This window comes from Lemur catta, chromosome 15 (assembly GCF_020740605.2).
Source record: "Lemur catta isolate mLemCat1 chromosome 15, mLemCat1.pri, whole genome shotgun sequence".
Lineage (NCBI taxonomy): Eukaryota > Metazoa > Chordata > Mammalia > Primates > Lemuridae > Lemur > Lemur catta.
The window spans coordinates 25904700-25932118 of NC_059142.1; the positions used below are offsets into that span (position 1 = coordinate 25904700).

General features: G+C 38.2%; 1 protein-coding gene and 1 non-coding gene across 15 annotated transcripts in view; both read left to right on the forward strand.

The window, feature by feature from the left end:
* BCAS3 (BCAS3 microtubule associated cell migration factor) overlaps positions 1–27419 on the forward strand; it is a 553048-nt gene that overhangs the window by 8222 nt on the left and 517407 nt on the right. For all 14 annotated transcript variants that reach the window (XR_006728831.1, XR_006728832.1, XR_006728830.1 and 11 more), the window contains exons 4-5: positions 3200–3275; positions 15474–15580. Coding sequence is in view for 11 of the 14 variants with exons in the window: in XM_045525584.1 (XP_045381540.1) it covers positions 3200–3275; positions 15474–15580 (183 nt within the window). In the remaining 3 variants the exon portion in view is untranslated. The remainder of the gene's footprint in view (positions 1–3199; positions 3276–15473; positions 15581–27419) is intronic.
* Positions 22431–22492, forward strand: LOC123621371. Its single transcript, XR_006729102.1, has one exon. It is a non-coding gene; the product is annotated as a U7 small nuclear RNA (small nuclear RNA).

Genomic DNA, 27419 nt, shown 5'->3' on the forward strand with positions numbered 1-27419 from the left:
TTACAGTAATTAAAAATTACACTTTTGACAATAGCACACTGCAGACATTATGTTCTCTATAGTGAAAATATCCGGCAACGTACAGAACGATACCTACAGTGATTATAGCTACGTTTTGTAAAATTCAAAAATAACTTTGTGCTTGGTGTGTGTGTTTGTATGTTTGTTAGAAACCAGGCCAGGTGTGGTGGCTCATGCTTTTAATCCCAGCAGTTTGGGAGGTTGAGGCAGAAGGGTCTCTTGAGCCCAGGAGTTCAAGGTTACAGTAAGCTGTTGTGATCTCGCCAATGCACCACTGCCCTCCAGCCTGGGTGACAGAGTGAGACCTTATCTCAAAAAAAACAAACAAACAAAACCCCAAACCAGATAAGGTATAAAAGGAGAAGTAAATAAATCTTGTCAGTATGGGATGAATGTTTTGACTGGAAATAAAAGAACTAAAACAGTTGCTCTTGTTTGAAGCAAAACACTGTAAACCAGCTGGGTGCGGTGGCTCATGCCTGTAATCCTAGCACTCTGGGAGGCTAAAGTGGGAGCGTCACTTGAGCTCAGGAGTTTGAGACCAGCCTGAGCAAGAGCAAGACCCCATCTCTACTAAATATAGAAGAATTAGCTGGCCGTGGTGGCAAGCGCCTGTAATCCCAGGTACTTGGGAGGCTGAGGCAGGAGAATCACTTGAGCCCAGGAGTTTGAAGTTGCTGTGAGCTAGACTGATGTCATGGCACTCTAGACCAGGAGACACAGAGTGAGATTCTGTCTCAAAAAAAAAAATCAGTCCTGGGGAAAATTTTGTGTGGTAGTACTCTGACTTCCATAAGGACATCAAATGAAAGCTGGGATGGGCACTGGGTGAGTTTGTGTCTCACTAAGAATAAAATGTCTAAGCTTGGACAAAGGAGATCATAAGCTGAGAGGCAGAATAATGTGAAATGCCTTATTTGTGCAAACCGGCAGGAAGTATGAAAAGCAGTACTTAGGTACTTTAGTCAGCTTCACAGAATTTTTTCAAAAATGCTTAATAAAAAAGAACACCACATCTGCTAAGGAGAGAGGAAAACTTGAAGACATAGTGAAAGCATACACGCCTCCTTATGCAAGACTTATTTCCCCCTCATAAGGAAAACAAAAAGAGGTTCAGGAATCCCCATACACTGAAAGGTCTCTTTTGGCCATCTTTTGTTCTGTATATCACCCAGAAATCAAAGGAGAGCATATTGAAGGTGTTGCAGAGTAGTTGGCAGAATGTTGAATAATGTTACAGATGGTAAGTAGTCTTACAATAAGTCTGCTAAGCTGAAGAAAAATTTGAAAATGTTACTGCTTTACCAGTAAGCCTGATACAGAAAAAAAGGAGTTGTTTTTAAATGCAGTATGGTATCCTAGATTGGATCCTAGAGCAGAGAAAGGACATTAGTAGAAAAACTTGCGAAATCCACATAAATCTGGGGTTTAGTTAATAGTAAGGCATGTTAGTTTTGTAGTTTTGACAAATGTACCATAATAATACAAAATTTGGTTAGATTAGATAATTAACATTAGAGGAAACTGGGTGAGGAATATAATGAGAACTTTCTGTACTATGTTAAATACTCTAAAATTATTCCAAAACAAAAGTTGTTTTCTTTTTTTTTTTTTTTTTTGAGACAGAGTCTTGTTCTGTTGCCCAAGCTAGAGTTCTGTGATGTCAGCCTAGCTCACAGCAACCTCAAACTCCTGGGTTTAAGCAATCCTTCTGCCTCAGGCTCCGGAGTAGCTGGGACTACAGGCATGTGCCACCATGCCTGGCTAATTTTTTCCATATATATTTTTAGTTGTGTGCCTAATTTCTTTTTACTTTTAGTAAAGACAGGGTCTCACTCTTGCTCAGGCTGGTCTTGAACTCCTGAGCTTTAGTGATCGTCCCGGTTCGGCCTCCCAGAGTGCTAGGATTATAGGTGTGAGCCACCGTGCCCGGCCTAAGAGTTTATTTTTAATAAAGGGAGTTTTAGGGGAGCCAGGTGTGGTGGTTCATACCTGTAATTCTGGTGCTTTGGGAGGCCAGGGCAGAAGGATCTTTTGAGGCAGGAGTTCAAGACTGTCTTGGGCAACATAGACCCCCATCTCTACAAAAAATAAAAAATAAAAATAGAAAAAAATGGATTTTTCAAGGATGAAAAGAGAAAGACTAAAGAAGAAGATAAGGATGAAGTGTCCAAAGATGAAGTTGAGAAATTAGTTTGTTCCAGTGCCGTGCAGGTTTTCCTCTTCTCCAAAGAAATTAATTGCCCCATATGCATCTTACTTGTTTTTTTAAAAAAGATAATTTAAATCATATGTAAGGTGATTTTTTTTTTTTTGATAGTAAACCTAGTATTAAGATAACCTCGTCTTAGTGGTATTTTCAGTAGCCATTAACTTTGTGTGACACAGTATGGGTGCTGTAAATTGACATGGAAATTTATAGGAGGTTGTGTATAACAAAGTATATATGAGATGATTGATTTTGTATGATTTTGATACAGCTTATATTAAATAATGGTTCTGCAAACTGAATACAGCTTTATAATTCCAGAAAAAGTTGCAGCTGCTTTGTTGATAGTCTAAATACTTCTAAGTATATACAATCTTTTAAAAATTTTAAATAAAAACGTCCCTTATGGAGAGATGCCTCCTTTTGAATACTGTTGACAAGTCATGAACATTAATGCTTATCTTTGTGACCCTTGCAGGCTTCCAGGAATTAGCTGATAGGTTTGGTCGGGAAGCCAGATAAGAAACTGAGAAAGTGCAGTCATACTCTTTGAAAAGTGTAGGTGGAGTGTAACGGCCTGTAGTGAAACACCTGGGAACTTAATAGATAAGGGTGGTGGTTTTGTTTATTTTTTAGGCTGCCTTATTTGTTGACCAATATAGAGGGTTGGTTTGGTTTTTTGTGTTCCTTTGAATTAGAGTGATGCTTCATAATAGACTGTGATCATTGTATTTTAGGTTTGTTTAATTTTTTAAGAGGTTAAAAATTCCTTTTTGACCAAGGTCATCAGATTCCTAGATAATTCAACAGGTGTAACAATGTTCCAAAATGTGCTAGTTAACCAAGATATAGGGTTGGTGAAGTTGGAGGGGTATAGTGTTGGCATTATTTAAGACACTCTGTTTTGAAGCATCAGTACTGTTAGAGCTGTGAAATATTTTTATTCAAACATTTCTGTTTACTATGCAGGCTTACAGTGGAACACCTCTAACAGAAGAAAAGGAGAAAATAGTCTGGGTCAGATTTGAAAATGCAGATTTAAATGGTATGGTTTTAACTTTTTTGGGACATGTGAATTAAATGTTTGTTTGGGGTTGACCTGATTCTAAAAAGAGAGCCATTACTTTAGTCAGATTACTGTCTCTTATAGTAACTTTGTATAATAGTTTTCAAAATTCATTTTATTTTAAAAGGTAACATAACCACACTGCAGAAACCATCTTTAGAGCTAATATTAGATTGTACAACAAGTCTTACAGTAACTATAACAATGTGTAGCCTTAAACTTAAGCTAAAGTGGGTTAAAATTTTCTTAGATTATTAATTCAAGTTTGTCATTTGTATAGGATTTGTAACTGCAGAATAATCATTAGTGTTGAACTTTCTAGGCTTGAAAGTTATTTTTTTTCTAAACAGTATTTATGTTAGTCCAAGGTCTGTTTGTTCTCAGGTATAATTGATTGCTCTTTTCTTGCTCTCTCTCACAAGGCGGCTGCCCCTTGTTTTCCTGGCTACCTACCATGTCTGTTGTTTTCTGGCTGAGTTTGGAAGTCACTGATACTGAGTGGGAGAAAGGGAAGCATATTATTCCCTCCCTTTCTGTCAGCAGCTGCATTTTCTCCATGGTTCTAGCTTCCCCTGGGCAACCCCATTGGCATTCCAGTTTCTGTCAGGTGACCTCCACCCTGTACTCTTCTCTTTGTCTCCCTAGCCTAGGGGTGGTAATGCCTTCCTGCTGTTACTAATGGGTAGGTTGCCTCACAGTTCCTTACTTGGCATCTCAGCTCTTCCATCACCTGTGCAACCAGTTGTCTTCATTAAATTCCCTGTTTTAAATACACTGAGTTGCTTTCAATTCCTAGTTGGATATTGACTAATATACTCTTGAGTCTATATTTGTCTGAGACTTGTTTGTTCCTAATTTTTATTGTGGTAAAATGGACATAGCATGAAATATACCATCTTAACTGTCCATAAGTATACAATTATGAGGTAACAAATACATTCATGTTGTGCAGCCATCACCACCATCCGTCTTCATAACTATTTTCATCTTGTAAAACAAACAATACCCATTAAATGATAATTCTACATTCCCCCTCCCTCCAGCCTCTGGCAACCACTATTCTACATTTTGTCTCTATGATTTTTGAATACTCTAAATCAATGTTACATAAGTGGAATCAGATGGTATTTGCCTTTTTGGTGACTAACTTATTTCACTTATAATGTCTTCAAGGTTCATCTATCTTTTAGCAAATGTCAGAATTTGCTTCCTTTTTAAGGCTGAATAATATTTCATTGTATGTACATACCGCATTTTGTTTATCCATTCATTCATCTATGGGCTCTTGGGGTTGCTTTCCTGTTTTAGGTATTGTGAATAATACTACTGGGAACATGGGTTTACAAATAATCTCTTTGAGACTCTGCTTTCAATTTTTTTTTTTTTTTTTTTGAGACAGGATCTCTTGCTCTGTTGACTGGGCTAGAGTACAGTGGTGTCATCATAGCTCACTGCAATCTCCAGCTCCTAGGCTTAAGAGATTCTTCTGCCTCAGCCTCCTGAATGGCGGGGACTGTAGGCACCATGCGTGGCTCATTTTTTTATTTTTTTGTTTTGTGGAGACAGGATTATCACTCTTGCTCAGGCTGGTTTTGAACGCCTGGCCTCAAGCAATCTTTCTGCTTCAGCCTCTCAGAGTGCTAGGATTACAGGCATGAACCACTGTGTCTGGCCTGCTTTCAAATCTTTTTGGGCATATGCCCACAAGTAGAATTGCTAGCTCATATGGTAATTCTATTAAAAATTTTTTTTTTTTTAAAGACAGGGTCTTGCTCTGCTGCCCAGGCTGGATTGCAGTGGTGCAGTCACAGCAATTTATCTTAAAGATCTTAATTGGCTTTATTTGTGATTCTATAACACTTCATTCCATAAAATCGAGTAAGTGTTCCAATGAGCTGAGCAGAAGAGGTTGGTTTTATAGACAGAGAGGGACCTTAGAATGGAGAATCAAAGAAGAGAAAGCAGATTGGTCCTTTCAAAGTTACTTGGCTGTCAGGCAGGGACAGGGAAAGGGAACAATAGAAAGATAACTGATTGGTTAACATCAGGTTACTTCAGGTTACCTTTTGTTGTAAGGATTAAAACAAAGGAAACTTCATTATCATGCTGATTGAAGATTGAAACTGGCCTGTTTGGGAAATATCTCTCCTGATTTCTCTTAAGGTCAGATAACAACTTTCAGTTTGGTAACGTAGAACTTTAGCACAGGTGACTCCGTTTTGATTTTTAGTCTAGTCTTTTGGAGGCTAGTACAGGAGCTTAGCCCAAAACAATGGCCTCCTATGATTTTTATTTAACATTTCCAAGACATTTGCTCACTCTTATGTCTCCAATCTCTTACAGCATTTCTAGAATTTGGCTCTTCTGTTTGTTTTTCAGAAACGTCTTAGTTTAGATGTTTTGTGTGGCAAACCATGAGATATTCATAATTGAGTGAAATTTGGCTGTGGGAAAGAGTAAGGTTCACTGGCATGAAGTCCAGCATCGCTTTGAGAAACCCTAAGTAGGGCTAATTTTTCTCTAATTAGAGTTTCTTGATATGTCCTTCTCTGGTTGTGCCTGCTGCAGCTTGGATACTATTCTTTGTCCGTTGGCCTTTGTTTCTCGTTGTACCTACCCTAAGGGAAATAATGGAGAGGATTCTTTTGATCACCACTGCACTGCGTTAGCAGCCTGCTTCATGGTGGAGCAGTTAAGGATACATGCAGATTGCATTAGGTATAGAGGCTTGTCTTTGCCATACTTGAAGGTTTTCTGGCAAAATAATTTAGAAGCCCATTAGCTATCTATAGATTTAAGTTACTATATAATATTTAGGAAAATTATATTAGCTATTAATCAGTTTAAAAGTTGAAGTGTTTGAATTGAACCCTGCTCTGCTGATTGCTTTCTGTTTCTTCCAGCAGGCCTGAGAGCTCTGCATTTCTGCCTGGAATTATAAAGTGGTGCCAACTGACACCTTGCCTCCAGGTTGCAGCCCACTTGATTATGGCTTATCATGGTTGAGGGTGGAGTACAGAATGAACTGATAGGAAATACTTCTAAGGGACCTGGGTTATTGGGATTCAATTGTCCTGGATCCTCCTAGGTTTCTCTTCCTAATCAGTGTAATAACTTTGGCTTGGTGTTGGATAGATATTCTGCTCTGGGAGTTCATTACAGAGTGTGATTAACCAACCCCTTAGATCCTGGGTCTCTGTCCTATCGCTATGCTCTTTCTGCTTTCAGGCAGTCTCCTTTATATCCAAGCTTTTTGTTCTTGTGATACGACATTGAAAAAGGTGTAAGAGGTAGCCAAAGCAGTTTAATATCCTGACATTTTTCTCTCAATTTCCCTAAAGATAAGCATGTAGTTTGGGTCCCAGAATATATCAGGTTAAACAACTGGTTTACTACAGTATAACAGGAACTGCCAGATTGCTAGCCTGTGAGGAAATTCTTACACTCACTTACTCTGAACTTGGTCAATTTTTTTTTTTTTTTTTTTGAGATAGAGTATCACTCTGTTGCCTGGATGAGTGCCATGGCATCAGCCTAGCTCACAGCAGCCTCAAACTCCTGGTCTCGAGATGCTCCTGCCTCTGCCTCCTGAGTAGCTGGAACTACAGGCGCTCGCCACCATGCCTGGCTATTTTTGTGTTTCTATTTTTAGTTTCCTGGCTATTTTTTTCTATTTTTAGTAGAGACACGTCTCATTCTTGCTCAGGCTGGTCTCAAACTCCTGAGCTCAAGCTATCCTCCCGCCTCGGCCTCCCAGAGTGCTAGGATTACAGGCGTGAGCCACCTCACCAGCCCAAACTTGGTCAATTCTAATATCAAGGTCTGGTACTATACTGAGCTGTCAGTTTTCATATTCAACAGGCCTCTTTTTTTTTCCCAGTTGTTAAGTGATTGGTTTAAGTAAAAAAGGGAATTGAAAATTTTTTAATTTTGGAAAAATACACATAGCATAGAATTTAACCATCTTAACCATTTTTATGTATATAGTTCAGTATGGTTAAGTACACTCATATTTTTGTGCAGCTAATCTCCAGAACTCTTCATCTTGCAAAACTGAAATGCTATACCAATTATACAACAACTCCACATTCTTCCCTTCCTCGCAGCCTCTGAACCACCCTTCTACTTTCTGTCTCTATTATTTTGACTACTCAGCTACCTTATATAAATAGAATCATTATGGTGCTGGGCAAGGTGGCTCATGCCTGTAATCCTAGCACTCTGGGAGGCTGAGGCGGGAGGATCGCTCGAAGTCAGGAGTTCGAGACCAGCCTGAGCAAGAGCGAGACCCCCATCTCTACTAAAAATAGAAAGAAATTATTTGGATAACTAAAAATATACATAGAAAAAAAATTAGCCAGGCATGGTGGCACATGCCTGTAGTCCCAGCTACTTGGGAGGCTGAGGCAGGAGGATTGCTTGAGCCCAGGAGTTTGAGGTTGCTGTGAGCTAGGCTGACACCATGGCACTCTAGCCCGGGAAACAGAGCAAGACTCTGTCTCAAAAAAAAAAAAAAAAAAAAAAGAATCATTATGGTATTTGCCTTTTTGTGACAGCCTTATTTCACTTAACATAACATCTTCAAGGTTCATTCATGTTGTAGCATAAGTCAGAATTTTTTTTCTTTTGGCCAGCTATGGTGGCTCACACCTGTAATCCTAGCACTTTGGGAAGCGGAGGTGGGAGGATCACTTGAGGCCAGGAGTTCAAGACCAGCCTGGGCAGTAGCAAGACCCCTATCTCTACAAAAAATAAAAAACATTAGCAGGGCATGGTGGCATGTACCTGTGGTCCCAGCCACTTGGGAGGCTGAGGTATGAGGATCACTTGAGCCTAGGAGTTGGAGGCTGCAGTGAGCTATGATGATGCCACTGTACTCCAGTCTGGTGACAGACCAAGACCCTGTCTTAAAAAAAAAAAAAAAAGAATTTTCTTTCTTTTTAAGGTTGAATAATAATTCATTGTATGTATACACTACATTTTATTTGTCCATTCATTTGTCAAAGGATATTTCTTTTTCTTTTTTTAATTTATTCTTTTTAATAATAATTTTTAATATTTTAAAATAATTTTATTTATTTTATTTATTACTTATAATAATATTTTTTAATTTAATATTCTTTTTCTTCTTTTTTAAATTAAGTTTCTTATATCTGCTGTACCTGTGAGTTCATGTCAAAGGATACTTGGATTGCTTCTACCTATTGGCTTTGTGAACAATACTGTAATGAGCATGGGTTTACAAAAATCTCTTCAAATCTCTGCTTTCATTTCTTTTGGGTATATACCTGGAAGTGGAATTGTTGGATCATATGGTAATTCTTAATTTTTTGAGGAGCCATTATATTGTTTTCCGTAGGGGAATTTCTTTTTAATCTAGTCATATCTGGGAAGGATAGGTGCTCGATACTTTTAGTCTTTCTCTACTTATCACTACTTCTCTCTGAATATTTGCTTCTCTCGTTTGAGTTCTCTAATAAGATTGGAGCAGTGGTTGCTCAAAGCTCTCTGTTCATACCTTTATGATTACACAATATGACCAGAAAGGAAAAATATTCATTAGGAGATCTAGATGGCTCAGTCTGGGTCACATTCCCTTTGTTGGAATAGTTGCTATGGCTAAGGATGTAGTACTAGAATTGGCTAAGCTAGTCATGTGCCTCTCTGTTTGATGGAGGATAAGATTAGTTACCAGAAAAGGTGGAGGTACAGAGTGTGAAATGTATCAGGTACACAAAGATAATAGCTGCTCCAAGCCTTTATTGCTCTAGAAGCTTTGGTCCCCATTTCAGTTGTTTCTTAGACATCTTCACTTAGATGTCCCACAGGTGCCTCAAACTCAGATTTCTTTTTCCATCTAACTATTTCTTCTTATCACCTGTGCTCCAACCCTGCTCACCTTTCAGGTCATTAAAGGCATAGAACTTTTCATGCCTCAGGATCTTTGCACAGGGGGCCCTCTGGCTGAATTGTTCTTTTCTACCTTTATGCTAATTTTTTGTTTTTTTTTTTTTTTTTTTTTTTTAGAAACCCCTGTATAATTATCTTTATCCTCATGTATTTATTAGCATGTACTAAAAATGGCTCCACAGTTTCTGAACTGTGTATTAACAGTTTGTTGCCACTCTTAATATGAATATGGAATACAGAAGAAGTTTTCAGAGGAAAAAATTCAATTTCACTTTGTACCTCAACTTTTGAGGTATGAGCAGAAACCCCAATATTCCTGTTGTCCTCTAGAGTTTCAAACAATTTCAAACAGTTTTCTAAGGAAAGAATGTACTGAGTGCAGTAATAGGAGAGGAGTCACAGATAAGACTGTACAAGTTTTCAAAGGATGGATGAATCAAATGAGGAGTTCGCATTGTAGTTGGCTAAGACCACACAAAAATGCTAGATGTCTCCATCGGAAAGACTGTAAAGTTCATATTAAGGGGTGGATAAAAAAAAAGAAACCAGTAAGGAAGATAAAGAGCTGTTACGGGTAGAATAAACACTGATGGTGTGATACAGGATATAAAGTTAAAGAAAAGTCAAGGAATAAAGACTTAAATTTATAATAATTTTGAAAACTAAAATAAAAATTTTACAACGTTAAGTTTTTCATTCAAAAATAATGAAGTCTGCAATACCACCACTACCCAGAGCAAGTGACTAAGCAGAATCTAAAATAAGAGAACAGAGATTGTATTCATATAATGATCTCAGGGGTTTTATATGTAGCATTTGAGCCCTTGCAGAAGTAACAAACTGATCAAGGGTGGTACTTGTGGTAGAAAGGTGACTGGACTGAGAGTATCAAGAGCCCTGAGATTTCTCATTTGCTATGAATAAATTATACCTAAGTTGTTTTTGCCAATTATGAAATGAAGTTGACCCCTCCTCTGTATATAAAAATGAATTAATGTGTCTAATTGATTATGTACACAAAAGCACAGAGAATTATAAAACTGTTTAAATGTCAGATATAGATAGTTATACCCTAGGTGAATAAGTTTATAATTTTGAATTTTGCTGGGTATAGAATCATGTGCTATTTACTTTGTGCCAATGAATTCCTATCAAAAGAAAATGAGCATTAAAAAGTTACTAATACATAAGCCATGTAATGATTTTGATCTCTATCTTCAAACAATGGGAAGGTACTAATGCAGGGGATAGAGGTGAGGAAGTATGTCATTATTTGTGTTTTAAAAAGAGCATTTGACTCTAATCTTGAGTGTGGTGACCAGTAGTGGATGCAAGAAGCCATTTATGCTTTTGAAGTAGATATTGTAGCTGGGACAGGGTGGTAGTGGTATAAAAGGAGTAAAGAGAGCTGTTTAGGAAAACACGGATTAGTGATAGATTTACTGTTAGAGAGGAGGAAGAAAGTGGTTCTTGCTTTGCCAATGGGACAGATAGTGATTGTGTTCACCAAAATAAGAAACCCTGGAGGAAGATTAGGTTTGGGGAGGAAATCATGTGTACCATGGAAGAACTACTCAACTATAAAACCCAATGGTGAACTAGTGCCTCCTATATTATCCTGGGTAGAGATTGAGTCCATCCTTCCAAGTGAGATGTCACAAGGATGGAAAAACATGCACCACATGCACTCGCCATCAAATTGGTACTAACTGATCAACACTAAGGTGTTCACTTGGTAGTAATGTTCACTGGGTGCTGGTCAGGGGTGTTAAACCGACAAATAATGGAAGCCAAGCACACTGTAATGGGGGGAAGGACATGGTGTAGCCCTGGCTTGGGCGAGGCAAACGCATTACATGTAACCAAAATGTATGTACCCCCATAATATCCTGAATTAAAAAAATAATTAAAAAAAAGGAAATCATAATCTTTGAGTGAAATTTACACTACTGTTGCAACATCCAGACCTTGCATTGAGGAAGTCACTGGCACAAATTGAAGCAGTGGGTGGAATGAGGTCACCTAGGGTAGGTAAGAAGAAAAGGAAGTTTAGAAATTGGTTTTCGGTAACTCCAGTATTTACAGACTAGGTGGAAAAGGATGAGCCAGCAGAGAAAATGGTGAAGGTGTGACTAGAGAGAGTAGGGAAAATTAGATTATCCCTGAAGAACCAAGGGAAAGTATTTTAAGGAAGAAATGGTGATCATTGGTTATAGTTGCTGAGTAGTCTAATAAGATGTGCTTGAAAAATATCTGTTGGATTTAACAATTTGGAGAATATTGGTGGCCATAGCAAAAGTCACTCGGGAGGAGTGTTAGGGACATTATGAAATGGGTTTGGGGTGAATGTGACATGAAAAATAGAGATGACAGTTGTAAATAGCTGAATTAAGAAATTTAGCTTCTAGAAAGAGAGGATAGTGATGAAGTCTAGTAAAGGGAGAGGGATAGTGATTGCTTTAATTTATAATTTTTTAAAGTATTTACTATACAAAAATTTGGTAAATAACATGAAAGTATAGAATGGATTTTTTACAAACCCAATGCCTATGTTACCAGCACCTAAAAAATAGAATACAGTTGACATTTGAACAACATGGATTTGAACTGTGTGAGTTCTTTTATACATGCATTTTTTTTTTTAAAGATAGTCTCGCTTGTTTACCCAGGCTGGAGTGCAGTGGTGCAATTATAGCTCACTGCAGCCTCGAATTCCTGGGCTCAAGTGATCCTCCCACCTCAGTCTCCTGGGTAGCTGGGACTACAGGTGTGCACCACCATACCTGGCTAATTTTTTTTTTTAAGTTTTTGTTGAGATAGGGTCTCACTACGTTGCCCAGGTTGGTCTCCAATTCCTGAGCTCAAGCGATCCTCCTGCTTTGTCCTCCCAATGTGCTGGGGTTACAGGCATGAGCCACCATGCCCAGCCCCCAGCCATGGATTTTTTTGAATAAATATATTGAAAACTGTTCTGGAGATTTGTGCCACTTTGGAAAACGTTGCGATGAACCACACAGCCTACAAATACCAAAAAATTAAGAAAAAGTTAGGTATGTCATGAATACGTGATAAAATATGTGTAGATACTAGTCTGTTTTATCACTTACTGCTATAAAATATATACAGACCTAATCTAAACAGTTAAAATATCAAAGCATGCATATAAACAAAGATTGTTTGTGGCACCATTTGCAGTCTAGAGAAATATAAAGGAATGTAAAGATGTGGTATTAAATTATAGCTGCATAAAATTATCTATAGTACATATTACACTATTATAGTAATTTCATATCCACTTCCTGTTGCTATTTCAGTGAGCTCGTGTTGCAGGTATACACTTAAAATGTTATGTGATGCTATTCATATCCGTGTGAGCAGTTTGTCTTTCCAGTAGATTGCATATCACAGTAAAAAGTGATCTCTTGAGGTCCTCGAGTATTTTTTATTGTGTTTAGTGCAATCCCATGAACCTCGAGTAACATCATGGGACCCATACAAAGTGCCACTAGTGATGCTGGAAGTACTCCCAAGAAACAGAGAGAAGTCATGACATGAGAAAAAGTTGAATTGCTTGGTATGTATTGTAGATGAATCCAGCATAAGGACCATTGTTAAAAAAGAAAAAAATTCTTGAAGCTGTTGCTGCAGCTACACCAGCAGGCATGAAAACCTTGCACTTTTTTGAAAATGCAGCCTTTATGTGGGTGCAGAATTGCTATGAGAAAAGCATACCTATGGATTCTAATATGATTTGAGAAAAAGCAAAGTCATTATATGACAAGTTAAAGCAAAAGAAAGGTAAAGGATCTAAAGCTGGAGAACTTAATGCCAGAAAAGGATGGTTTGATAATTCTAAAAAAAGGTTTGGCTTAAAAAATGTCATGATAACAGGAGAAGTAGCTTCTACCAACCAAGAGGCAGCAGACAAGTTTCCAGATGCCATTAAGAAAATCATTGAGGAGAACAGGTTTTTAATGCAGATAAAAGCGCCCTATTCTAGAAAAAAAAAAATGCCACAAAGGACATTTATTAGTAAAGAAGAGGCGAGCACCAGGATTCAAGGCAGGAAGGGATAGGCTAACACTATTGCTTTGTGCAAATGCAGTCAGGTTTATGATCAAGACCACCCTTATCTATAATGCTGCTAAACCCTTTCTGTGAAGGGAAAGATAAACACCAGCTGCCAATCTTTTGGTTGTACAACAAGAAAGTCTAGGCAATGATAACCCTATTTATGGATTGGTTCCATAAATGCTTTGTTCCTCAAGTCAGAAAGTACCTTGTCAGTAAGGTAATAAATTCTTTTGATATTGCACAGTGCTTTGGCCACTGAGAACCCCATGATTTCAACACTGAAGGTGTCCAAACGCAACATCTCTAATTCAACCTCTAGATCAGGGGGTCATAAGGAGCTTTAAGGCTCATTACACATGATACTCTATGGAAAGGATTGTCAATGCTTTGGAAGAGAACTCTGGTAGAACATCATGAAAGTCTGGAAGGATTACACCATTGAAGATACCATCAATGTTGTAGAAATAACCAATGAAAGTCATCCACCCCAAAACAATAAATCCTTGCAGGAGAAAACTGTGTCCAGATGTTGTGCATGACTTCACAGAATTTATGACAGAGCCAATCAAGTAAGTCGTGAAAGAGATTGTGGATATGGCAAAAAAAGTGGGAGGTGAAGGGTTTCAAGATATGGATCTTGGAGAAATTCAGGAGCTAATAAATACCATACCATAGAAATTAACAGAATACAACCGGATGGAGATCAGTGCTTATGAACTAGTACCAAATAATGAGGAAGAAGATGTAGAAGAAGTGCCAGAAAACAAATTGACATTAGTCAGTATGGCAGGTGGGTTCTGGTTATTCAGGACTGCTTTTGACTTCTTTTACAACATGGATCTTTCTATGATATGGCACTGAAACTAAAGCAAATGGTGGAAGAAGGATTGCACCATATAGAAACATTTTTAGAGAAATGAAAAAGTAAAAAAGTCAGACAAATTATAACGTATTTTGTTAAAGTTACACCAAGTGTTCCTGCCTGTCCTGCCTCCCCTTCTACCTCCATCTCTTCTGCCTGTACCACCCCTGCAACAGCAAGAACGACTCCTCCTCTTCCTCCTCCTCCTTAGCCTACTCAATGTGAAGATGCTAAGAATGAAGACCTTTATGATGATCCACTTCCATTTAATAAATAGTAAATATATCTTCTCTCCCTTATGATTTTCTTAATATTTTCTTTTCTCTAGGCTACTTTATTGTAAGAATACAGTATGCAATACATATAACATACAAAATATGTGTTAATTGACTGTTTATGTCAAGAGTAGGCTATTGGTAGTTAAGTTTTTGCAGGAATCAAAAGTAATACATGGATTTTCAACCGCACAGGGTTGGTGCTTCTAACCCCTGCATTGTTCAGGGGTTAGCTGTACTTCTCCCTTTCCAACCTTTATCCTTGTATTTATTTTTCCTAATTACACTACATAGGACCTCTAGTACAATGCTGAATGTAAGTTTTAAGTTTGGGCATCTTTGCCTTCTCCCCTCTTGGGGGAAAAGCATTCAGTCTTGTACCATAACATGTGATGTTAGTTATAGTATTTTCATAGATGTCCTTAATTCCTGGTTTGCTTAGAGTTTTTATTATGAAATAGTTTTTGAATTTTAGCAAGTGATTTTTTTTTGCATCTAATGAGGCAATCATATGATTTTTCTCCTTTATTTTGTCACTGTGGTAAATTATAATTGATTGATTTTTCCAGTGTTAAACCTTGACTTACATTTCTTAAACCCCATTTCTTAGTGATTGATTAGCCTTTCTATATATTGTGGAATTCAGTTTGCCATTCTCTTAAATGGATTTTTATGTCTCCATTCTTGAAGGGTATTGATTTATTATTTATTCTTCTGGTATCTTAGTCTGGTTTTGGTGGCCTCAGAACAAGTTGGTACATGTTCCCTTCTCTTCTGTTTTTTAGACAAGTTTGTGTAGAACTGATGTTAATTTTTTCTTTAAATGTTTGATATTACTTAAGTGGTATGGCTGGAAGCTATGTTGAAATGGGTTCAGGAATGAAGGTATTAGGGAAATAGATAGGACAGATACCTTTGAGACTTTGGCTGTGAAGAGAAGGAAGGTAGTCACTAGAGAGGCATAAAGATTGAATCAGGCATTAAAGAAGTATAGTTGTTTCTTGATTGACAATGTGTCTTTTAAATTGGCTTCTTTGTTACTTAATTCTAATGCAGATACATCAAGAAATCTGGAATTTCATGAAATACATAGCACTGGGAATGAACCGCCTTTGCTGATTATGATTGGGTACAGTGATGGAATGCAGGTCTGGAGCATCCCTGTAAGTATGAAGGTGGTTAAATCCCTAAAACATAGTACTTCCCAACATGTTAGCTTATGTGAAATTCAGAGATACTTTCATAGTTTTATTAAGGTCTCATCTATTTATTTTACAAGCAGTGGCTGAGAGACTGCTATGTGTATAGCATCATATGAGGCACTGGAAATGAGGGACAAGTGGTGAATTGAAGATGCTCTAAATGACGAGTAAAGTGGGTCAGAAATTGTGCAAATCACTTTCTATGAAAGATCTCATTTTTCTTCAAGGTAACTCAAATAGGTATTTTTATTTTTCTGTTTTAACAGAAGAGTAAATGTAGGCTTGTGGAAGTTTTTTTAAAAAAAAAACTAGCAACCGGCCGGGTGTGGTGGCTCACACCTGTAATCCTAGCACTCTGGGAGGCCGAGGCAGGTGGATCGCTCGAGGTCAGGAGTTCGAGACCAGCCTGAGCAAGAGCGAGACCCCCATCTCTACTAAAAAATAGAAACAAGTTATCTGGCCAACTAAAAATATATATAGAAAAAATTAGCCGGGCGTGGTGGCACATACCTGTAGTCCCAGCTACTCGGGAGGCTGAGGCAGGAGGATCGCTTAAGCCCAGGAGTTTGAGGTTGCTGTAAGCAAGGCTGATGCCACAGCACTCACTGTAGTCCAGACAACAGAGCAAGACTCTGTCTCAAAAAAACAAAACAAAACAAAACTAGCAACCATTGACAATATATCAATAGTTAAGACATTAATATGGTACAAAATTCAAGAGATACAAAAAAGGGTAAAAAAACATCCTTCCTGAGGCTGGGTGTGGTGGCATGTGCCTATAGCCCCAGCTACTTGAAAGGCTGAGGTGGGAGTATCACTTGGGCCCAGGAGTTTGAGACCAGCCTGGGAAACACATAGTGAGACACCATTTCTTAAAAACAAAAAACAAAAACTCCCTGCCACCCTTGTTCCTCATATCCTCTACCTTGAGGCAACCAGGAATTCTAGTTTCTTATGTATTCTTACAGCTATATTTTATATAAATAAAAACATGTATAGATAGATATACTTCTCCCTCCCTTACTTTGAACCTTGCTACTTTTTACTTCATAATGTCTGTAATCAGAAAGCTTCTTCATTCACTTTTTTTTTTGTTTTTGGAGACTCACTCTGTTGCCTGGGCTAGAGTGCCATGGCATCAGCCTGGCTCAAAGCAACCTCAAACTCCTTGGCTCAAGCGATCCTCCTGCCTCAGTCTCCCGAGTAGCTGGGACTACAGGCACACGCCACCATGCCCAGCTAATTTTTTCTACATATTTTTAGTTGTGCAGCTACTTTCTTTCTATTTTTAGTAGAGATGGGGTCTCGCTCTTGCTCAGGCTGGTCTCAAACTCCTGAGCTCAAACCATCCTCCTGCCTTGGCCTTCCAGGGTGCTAGGATTACAGGCGTGAGCCACCGTGCCCAGCCCAAAGATTAAATAATTTTTAACTTAAAATGATAAAGAATTACAAAGTTAGGCCGGGCGCGGTGGCTCACGCCTGTAATCCTAGCTCTGGGAGGCCGAGGCGGGTGGATCGCTCGAGGTCAGGAGTTCGAGACCAGCCTGAGCAAGAGTGAGACCCCGTCTCTACTAAAAAAAAATAGAAAGAAATTATCTGGCCAACTAAAAATATATATACAAAAAAAATTAGCCGGGCATGGTGGCTCATGCCTGTAGTCCCAGCTACTAGGGAGGCTGAGGCAGTAGGATCGCTTAAGCCCAGGAGTCTGAGGTTGCTGTGAGCTAGGCTGATGCCACGGCACTCACTCTAGCCCGGGCAACAAAGTGACACTCTGTCTCAAAAAAAAAAAAAAAAAAAAAAAAAAAAGAATTACAAAGTTAATGTGTTTGTTCCATAGTACCACTTACACTATTGAGGCCAAATTCTGTACTTGAGACATCCTGACTTCCATTAAATGTGAGGTAATACATGTTTCCTTACAAATCTTTTAAGAAGCAACAATATTACCCAAAAGAACAAAAAGAAAAAAAAGAAGAACATTCTGGCTGAAACACAAACATATACACTCAAGGGGCTTCAGTTAAGTTTGGTAAATGCATTTACCAGGAGTTTGAAGTTGCCGTGAGCTAGGCTGATGCCATGGCACTCTAGCCTGGGCAACACAGTCAGACGCTGTCTCAAAAAAAAAAAAAAAATTATTTAAACTTTGATAAGTCCCTTATGATGAACTTTGGTTTTCCATTTTAATCATATAATTGTATTATTAGGTATCTAGGATTTGCAGTTTTATTAATATTTTTCTTATTTTTAAAAACCTGGCTTTATTTTGCAGAGGCAGAAGAATCCTGCTGGTATGTCATGAAATTAGAAATATTCTTTCTCCTTTGACTTTTGAGATGTGTAGTTGATATTTTTCAATGCCCTGCAGTGTTTTTTGTAATTTCAGTATCCTGCCAGAGGCAGGGAGAAAGGACTTAAAATCTGGCAGTGTTTTTTTCCCTACTAAGAAAAACATTTCTAGGTTGTGATCAGAGAAAAGGATTTTGTAAATGTAGCCTTTTCTTATTAATAGAGACTATATTTTGCTTCATTATATTGTTTGTTGACAATTGAAGGCAAAGAGGAAGCTGTATCTTTAACAAGGTTGAGCCTTTGGAATTAGGGATGTTGACTGGATTGAGCACATTCCTTCGGTGGTACTCAGGTTCTTTAACTGCCTACTTGTTTTGGTATAATTAGAGGTTACTACGTTTAATAGTTTTAAAGTTGTGTTTATCTCTGAATAATTTAAAGGTCTTTATTCCTCCTTATGCCCAGATTATATTTTGAGAGGCTTAAATAAATTTTTTTGGATAGATTTTTCTTTGATTTAGTTGTATACTATTGTAGTATCCCTTTGAGTACTGTTTCAAGAATTGGAGGCACCGTGGGAAAACAAGCTTCTATGTTCTATTCATTGAGCTCTCAATGTAGTCAGAGGTTTATACAAACATTATCCCATCTAATGTAGAAGTTTATTTATTTTACAGGTGGTAAGGTCACAATGCTTGTAGGAGGTGGAGCTAGAATTCAAAACCAATTCTGTCTGAATTCAAATTCAAAGCCCATGACCTAAGAGCTATACTTCATCACTTCCCAAATGTTATAGCAGAATATATGGCGTGTAAATGGTTTGGTAGTTCTGTTTTAGTTTTTGTAGGAGTGAAGGGAATTTCCCCTTCTCTCTGTGAAATAAACTGACAATAGAGTAACAGGAGAAAAAATGTTCAAATTGGCATGGGAGCCACACAAAATATCAGACTCAAGGAAAGGCCAGATGGCTGAAGCACCCCCTTCATAGGGGAGAAGTAGATAGATGGGGACAGGTAGTCAATTTAGAGGGCTATTTTTAGGAGAGTTTTATGGGCCCCCAAAAAGCAGACAATGGTTTGTAAATGATTCTCTTTGGAAGTGGGACTTGATATAGTAGCTTGTGACAAAGTCTGTCTAGGTGTGGTGTAATTCTTCAGTCTTCTTTCCTTCCAAATACGTTGAATGTTTCCTGGTTATTGAGATTTCGGGGAGAGGATGGAAGGTGATTTTGTTCCTGCTAGAGGATCTTCAGAAAAGGGAACGTCAGAGAGAGAGAGAGAGAGAGAGAGAGAGAGAGAGAGAGAGAGAGTTGTACCCTGTGTCTGGGGTAGGGGAAGGTCAGAAAGTCTAGGTTCTGAGGCAGGTTCTAAGACCTTTTGATTTCCTTTAGTTCAAAATGCTCAGCATGCCAAAATGCCATACTTTGGGATTTTGTTTTCTGAGCCCCAGCATTTTCATTTGTAAAAGAGTAGGATGTACCTTCAAATACTCAATTATCTTTCACAGACTACTGTGACTGTTAGCCATTACATATCTAAACCCTTCTGAAACTTATCGCTAGTCATTAATTCAATATGCATATGGAAGACAGTGGGGAGCATATGTTAGCCAACCTTTGGAAAAAAACGGCTGTTATGGATCTTTGCAGACTTAAGTCATACTGTCGGCTCTTCGTATCTGTGGCTTCTGTATCTGCAGATTCAACCAACCAGGGATTGACAATATTTGGCAGGGGTTGGGGGGAAGGTTGGTTTTGTCTGTATTGAGCATGTACAGACTTTTCTTCTTCCCGTCATTATTCCTTAAACAATACAGTATAACAACCGTTTATATAGCATTTATGTTGTACCAGGTGTTATAAGTAATCTAGAGATGCTTTAAAGTATGAAGGAGGGCTGGGTGCGGTGGCTCACGCCTATAATCCTAGCACTCTGGGAGGCCGAGGCGGGTGGATTGTTTGAGCTCAGGAGTTCGAGACCAGCCTGAGCAAGAGCAAGACCCTGTCTCTACTAAAAAATAAAAAGAAATTAGCTGGACAACTAAAAATATATAGAAAAAATTAGCTGGGCATGGTGGCACATGCCTGTAGTCCCAGCTACTTGGGAGGCTGAGGCAGAAGGATTGCTTGAGCCCAGGAGTTTGAGGTTGCTGTGAGCTAGACTGATGCCATGGCACTCTAACCAGGGTGACAGAGCGGGACTCTGCCTCAAAAAAAAAAAAAACTATGAAGGAGGATGTACATAGATTGTGTGGAAATACAAAGGACTTGAGCATCATGTATTGTGGTATCCACATTGTGGGGGCTTGGGGGGTGTGAGGTATTGAGGTGGGTGGGTGGTGGTGGTATTGGAACCAATCCCCTACAAATACAGTATTTGCTTTTGAGTGAGCGTGGGTGGGTAGAAAGTCAACCCTTGTCCAAACCTTGGCTCAATTTTTGCTTCTAGTATGTGCACAGGGCTCCCTTGTGGTGATTTTATATAACTGGCCCACCTGACTCTCCGATAAAGAAAATTAGTATATTCTGGTTGAACATTTTAAAAATTGTGTATGAAGTGCTGAAACATGAACAGAGCTTAGATGGTGTCTAGGAATATAGTTAATTAGAGTCAACTCAAAAGCAGAAATGTACAGAAGTAGATTCTCTGTTGCCCAATTTTTACCACTTTGTATTTAAGATGGCTGTAGGAAAACACCAGCTTTCCTAAGCTATTAGGCCCCTTCTTTAAACATATCTGATGTAACAGAAGATATTCAGTGTTCTAGATAAATAGGCCTTTTTCCCACCCATGCCTAACAATGTTACTGCCTCTTTTTTTCTGTATACTAAATATAGGCTCTCTTGCTTAAAATTCTTTTTTTTTTTTTTCAATTTCTTGTTTTTGAGGCAGAGTGTCACTCTGTTGCCCTGAGTAGAGTGCCATGGCGTTAGCCTATCTCACAGCAACCTCAAACTCCTGGGCTCAAGCGATCCTCCTGCCCCGGCCTTCCAGAGTGCTAGGATTACAGGTGTAAGCCACCATGCCAGGCCTAAAATTCTGAATTTTATATTCACAACCTGTGTGTCTGACAAAGGGAATACCCACAATTTACAACGAATTCAAACAACTCAGCAAGAAAAAAACATACAACCTCCTTAAAATGTGGGCAAATAACAGGAACAGGCATTTTTCAAAAGAAGGTATACATATGGCCAACAAACATGAAAAAATACTCAGCCTCGCTAATTATCAGGGAAATGCAAATTAAAACCACAATGAGGCCAGGCGCAATGGCTCATGCCTGTGATTATGTCACTTTAGGGGAGGCTAAGGTGGGAGGATTGCTTGAGGCCAGGAGTTCAAAACCAGCCTGAGCAAGAGCTAGACCCTGTATTTACAGAAAATAGAAAATACTACCTGGGCATGGTGGCGCACGCCCATAGTCCCAGCTACTTGGGAGGCTGGGATGGGGAGATCGCTTGATCCCAGCAGTTTGAGGTTGTAGCCGTGATGACGCTAGTGCACTCTAGCTGGGCAACAGAGTGAGACTCAGTTGCAAAAAACCTCAAAACAAACAAAAAACCAAACCACAGTGAGATAGCATCTTACTCTAATTATAGTGGCCATTATTAAAAAGTCACAAAACAATAGATGTTGGCGCAGATGCAGTGAAAAGGTAACACTTATACGCTGTTGGTGGGAATGTAAATTTGTACAATTTCTGTGGGGATCAGCATGAAGATTTCTCAAAGAACTGATAGTAGATCTACCATTCAATTCTGCAATCCCATTACTGGGTGCCTGCCCAGAGGAAAAGAAATCATTACATCAAAAAGATACCTGTACTCATATGTTTATTGCAACACAATTTGCAATCACAAAGGTATGGAATCAACCTAAGTGTCCATCAACTGATGGTGAATTAAAAAAATTTGGTATACATACACCTTGGAGTGGATACCCAGGGATAAAAAACAATGAAATAATGACTTTTGCAGCAATTTGGATGGAACTGGAGGCCATTATCCTAAGTGAGGTGACCCAGGAACAGAAAAATAAATGCTGCATGTTCTCACTTACAAGCGAGAGCTAAACTATGACTATACGGGGCACAAAGTGTGGTGTAATGGTCATTGGAGACTCAAAAGAGGGAAGGATGGGAGGGAATGAGTGATAAAAAATTACCTGTGGGGTACAGTGTACATTACTCAGGTGATGGGTACACCAAAAGCCCAGACTCTACCACTATAGAATATATCCATGTAACAGAATTCAACTTGTGCTCCTTAAACCTGTTAAAAATTCTTAATTAAAAAAATTACAGTTATATGTGTATATATTTTAAACGCCAAACAGATTTGTATGAAACAGTTCCATATGCCTCCTTTCCTAATTCCTTCAATTCTATTAGGTATTGTTATTTTAGTATTTATTTCACTTATTTTAAAATACCATACTTCTTGATTTTTTTTTTCTCCCAGTCTTAGACATTGATTCATTTGGTGACATGAACTATGAAGATTTAAGTGTTCTTCACGTGTTACAGCTCTTTTAGAATTTGTCTAGCAGGTTTTCTGGTCCTCACCGGAAGATCTCTCCCTCCCCCCAAAAATGGTCTTCAATCATTCAGTACAGGTCTGGGATATACAGTGGTGAGCACAGTATATGTGGTCTTTGCTATTATGGAGCTAGTAGGAGAGAGAGAGATTTAAATACAAATAAGTAAACATGCAACTTAAGTTGTAATATGAAGAAAAGCATATGATGTTATGATAAGGAAGTGGCATAAAAGCTACAGAATAAGATTTAGTCAGGGTAAGGTTGGAACAACAAACACTAGTCAGGTTCTGAGGTGGAAGTCTTTTCTCTGTGGTTAGAAATTGATTTCGATTGCTTAAATTTTTTTCTGTTTAAAAAACATTGAGATAAATATCTTTATGGTCATGTAATTTGAAGAGATCAATAACAGTAAGACTCTTGATAGATTTGCCAAATTACATTCTTATAAAGCCATGTCATTTATACTTATCCCATTCATTTATTCACTTACTCAGCAAAGATTTATTGATTCCTTATTATAATACATGCCAGACTGTGTTGAAGGTGCTGGGACCACACTGAGCAAAACAAAGTCATTCTCCTTGTGGAATTTCCATACTAGGTAGGTGGGTGGGAGGATGGGAAAGATAGATAATAAACAAATATAGGCCAGCTGTGATGGCTGACTCCTGTACTCCTAGCAGTTTGGGAGGCTGAGGTGGGAGGACTGCTTGAGGCCAGGAGTTTGAGGTTGCAGCTATGATGATGCCACTGCACTCTAGCGTGGGTGACAGAATGAGACCCTGTCTCAAAAAATAAAAAATGAAAATAAGAAAAGTATGTGAGGAGTAAATTTGGTGGAAAGATACTGAGTTTGGTTTTAAACGTGTGGACCATGGACTGTTACTGGTCCATGAACTGGTGATAGTGAACTGCTACTGGCTGTAACAAGGTTAAGTACAGAACATGAGAATAAGCTTTTACAAACCTATAGTTATTTGCCAGTGCATATCATCCAAATGTGTGTTTGTAGTTTATAAAAGTATCTGTTTGTGCCAGATTGAAATTTTTTTTTTTTTTTTTAAAGAGACAGAATCTCGCTCTGTCATCACCCAGGCTGGAATGCAGTGGCATGATCATAGCTCACGTCAGCCTCCTTGAACTCCTGGGCTCAAGAGATCCTTTGGCCTCTGCCTCCCAAGTAGCTGGGACTAAGGTCTGCACTAGCACACCCAGTTAATTTTTTTATTTGTTTAGAGATGGAGAGTCTTGCTATGTTGCCCAGGCTGTTCTCAAACTCCTGGCCTCAAGTGATCTTCCTGTCTTGCCCTCCCAAAGTGCTGGGATTACAGAAGTAAGCCAATGTCCCTGGCCCAGATTGGAAATTTATTTTTTTTATTTTTTAAATTTTATTTTATTTTATTTTTTTGAAACAGTCTCGCTCTGTCGCCTGGGCTCGAGTGTTGTGACGTCAGCCTAGCTCACAGCAACCTCAAACTCCTGGGCTCAAGCAATCCTGCCTCAGCCTCCTGAGTAGATGGGACTACAGGCATGCACCACCATGCCTGGCTAATTTTTTCTATTTTTAGTAGAGACTGGGTCTCGTTTTTGCTCAGGCTGGTCTCAAACTCCTGAGCTCAAGCTATCTTCCCACCTCGGCCTCCCAGAGTGCTAGGATTACAGGCATGAGCCGCCTCACCTGTCCCAGATTGGAAATTTAAAAAGAAATTTAAAAAAGTAATTTGTCCTTTATGACAAGTGGTTTGAAAAGGACAATCAACAGGGCATCCAGTTGGAGGAGGAGTTGGCAGTGGGATGAATAGAAGATAAGGATCAAATAAAAGGTTATGAGGCCAGTTAGGAGTTAGTTTCAACACTGTCTAAATGTTAGATGTTGAGAACCTGAGCTAAGTTTGTTGTTTTAGAGGATTACCAAAAAACCTTGGTAAGTGATAAGACGTTTAGAAGAGAAGAAAAAGTCAAAGATGTTTCCAAGGTCTTGACCTGGGGACTGGTGCTACCTAGTGTGTAAGATAGCCACATTTTAGAAGAAATAGAATTTGAATATGAAACTTACATTATGTTAAAAACTATGTAAACTAAGAATTGCATTGTATAGTATTAGTATATTCTCTTATAAGTCATAAAGGGTTCTCGTTTAAAGTTTCAAAGGTAAAAGTTTTCTGATATTTTCCCATACTTTTTGCTGTTAAGTGGTTCCTAAGTTTTCTCATCTTCCTTGAAATGATAATCTTTTAAAAAAATTTGAAAATATACTTATTACAGCACCTAGAAGATGGCAGTTGTATTGTATGAGACAGTATACCATTGACTCTGGGTATCTGTAGGTTCTGTATCTGCGGATTCAACCAATCGTGAATCCAAAATATTATAAAAATGCAAATAAAAATACAGTAAAACAATTACTTACATAGCAATTATATTGTATTCAGTATTATAAGTAACTTAGAGATAATTTAAAGTATATACGAGGTATGCATAGATTACATGCAAGTACTATGCCATTTTATATAAGGGACTTGAGCATTGGGGATTTCATATCCATGGTGGGCAGAGGGGGGACCTGGAACCAATCCCTTGGTGGATATAGAAAGATGACTGTGTTTTAGCTTCAAAAGTTAACATTTGTAGTGTTTTCTCAGAGCTTTGTATATACAGTACTTCAAAGATACGACACTAGGTGTCACTACCACATTGAGCAAAGAAAATTGCAGCTGTTCCTTGAAAGGAAATATTTGCCCTAAAGCTTTTTGTGTAGCTTTCACACACTAAAAACTTTAGAGCAAACATGCAAGGACATACTTGAGGTAAATACCAATTAGTCTATTATTTATTAGAAGTTGGGTGCCAATAGACCTTGCCATGTTAAGTTTGTTAGCCAGGAAACAATTTTTATGAGTTCCATTTGGGAGTAATATAAAGTTAGTGATTTGGAAATACTGGCAAGCAGAGAAAATTTGAATATGGAGTCTGGTCAAAAAATTGCCTTTTTTGAGAATAGCACCTTATTTTGTTTGGTCCGTTCTCTTCTTACTGAAAAGAGAAGTAACAAATGGCACTTTTGTCATCAGCAGTGGAAGGACATTGGGTGTCATGGAGTCAATAAAAGCAGGAATGAAGAATGATACCATTATAACTTCTAGAATTTACCCCTATGAGTAGATGAAAATATTTTTTCCTGTAGTATGTTTCTTAAGGTGTCACTTGAGAAAGTCTTGCATCTGAAATTTATTTTTCGTTGTGTTCTAATAGTGGCATGACTTCTGTTGATTTCACATGGGCAGTAGATGTTACATGAGTTTGAAATTTATTATAGTAGATTGGTATCTTTCTTATTTATGATCTTCTTGATGTTTTTCTATTCTAAAACAATATATTCTTTGGACATGCTTATTTATGAGTCTGTGGAAGGTAATTTTTTGTTGTAATTTTTATTGAATATTTGTATAGTAAAATGTATAAATCTTAAATGTACAGTTTGAATTTACATATATACATAACCTTCTAACCACCACTTAGATTAAGATATAGAACATGTCTAGCACCTCAAAAGAATCTCTTATGCCATTTCCATGTCAATATTATCATCCTCCTATCCTCAAACAACCCCTATTCTGACTTATTGCCATAGATTAATTTTTCTATTCTTGAACTTCATGAAAATAATCACAGCCAGGTGTGGTGGTGTGTGCCTATAGTCCCAGCACTTTGGGAGGCTGAGACAGGAGAATCGCTTGAGCCTAGGAGTTTGAGGTTGCAGTGAGCTGTGATAATGCCACTGTACTCCAGCCTGGGCAACAAAGTGAGATCCAGTCTCTTAAAAAGCAAAAAAACCAAAAAGCTGCTCTGGTTTTTGGTGGACATACACGCTCATCATCTCTCATGGGTGTTGACCTAGGAGTAGATTTACTGTGTCATAGGGTAGGTTTATGTTTAACTTTAGTAAGCACTGCCAAAGTTTTCCAAAGTGGTTTTACCAACTTTGTACTCCCACCAGCAATGTATGAAAGTTCCATTTGGTCTACATTCTCATCAGCACTTGGTATTGACAATCTTTTTTTTCCTTTTTTTTTTTTTGAGACAGTATATTTTTTTAATTCAAGGTTTTGACCTTTTGCTCTATTTTCATCTAGAAACTCAATTTGAGACTCAAGATAAACTTCATAATTTCTTGCTCTTTGCTCTCAATCCATTGTATTTGCACTCTAGCCCTTTCTCCTAACATCTATATTTTTATTAATTAATAGCACCATAATTTTTCCATTCAGCCACACTGAAATGTTAGGGTCTATGTTAAGTATTAGGAGACAAATGTAAACTAAGACCTGAGCACTGCCTTTTGGAGATCATATTCTACTTGGAGAAGATCTCTCTAATACTTGGAGTCTGTGTTAGTGGTTCCCAGTTAGGAGTGATTTTGTTCTTCAAAGGGCTATTTGGCCATTTTTTTACCGTCCTGATTTGGAGTTGCTCTTGGCATCTAATGGGTAGAAGCCAGAGATGCTGCTAAGCATCGTGCAGTTTATAAGACAGCTTCCCAGTACAAAACATTGTCCAGTCTCAAATATTAATAGTGGTGAGGTTGAGAAAGCCTGGTCTATGTGATCAGTGTTAGGTGACAGGTATGAATAAAGTGCTTTAGAATACTGAGGAGTGACAGGATGCCTGGGGGAGTTTTAACACTTGAGCTGCCTAGTAAAATTGCGTAGAATTAATGTAAATGATAATATAGTTTGAATATTCAGAATGTACCACACATTATTTTAGGTACATTGCATATATTATTTATTATGCTTTCAATTTTACTAGTTAGTGTTAGTCTCTCTTTACAGTTGAAAAATTAAGGCTCTTATTTAGATAGGTCATGTTCTTTAATAAATTCCTTTTTAAAAATAGGCTTTATTTCTTAGATCAATTTTAGGTTCACAGCAAAATTGAGTGGAAAGTATAGGGAGTTCCCATAT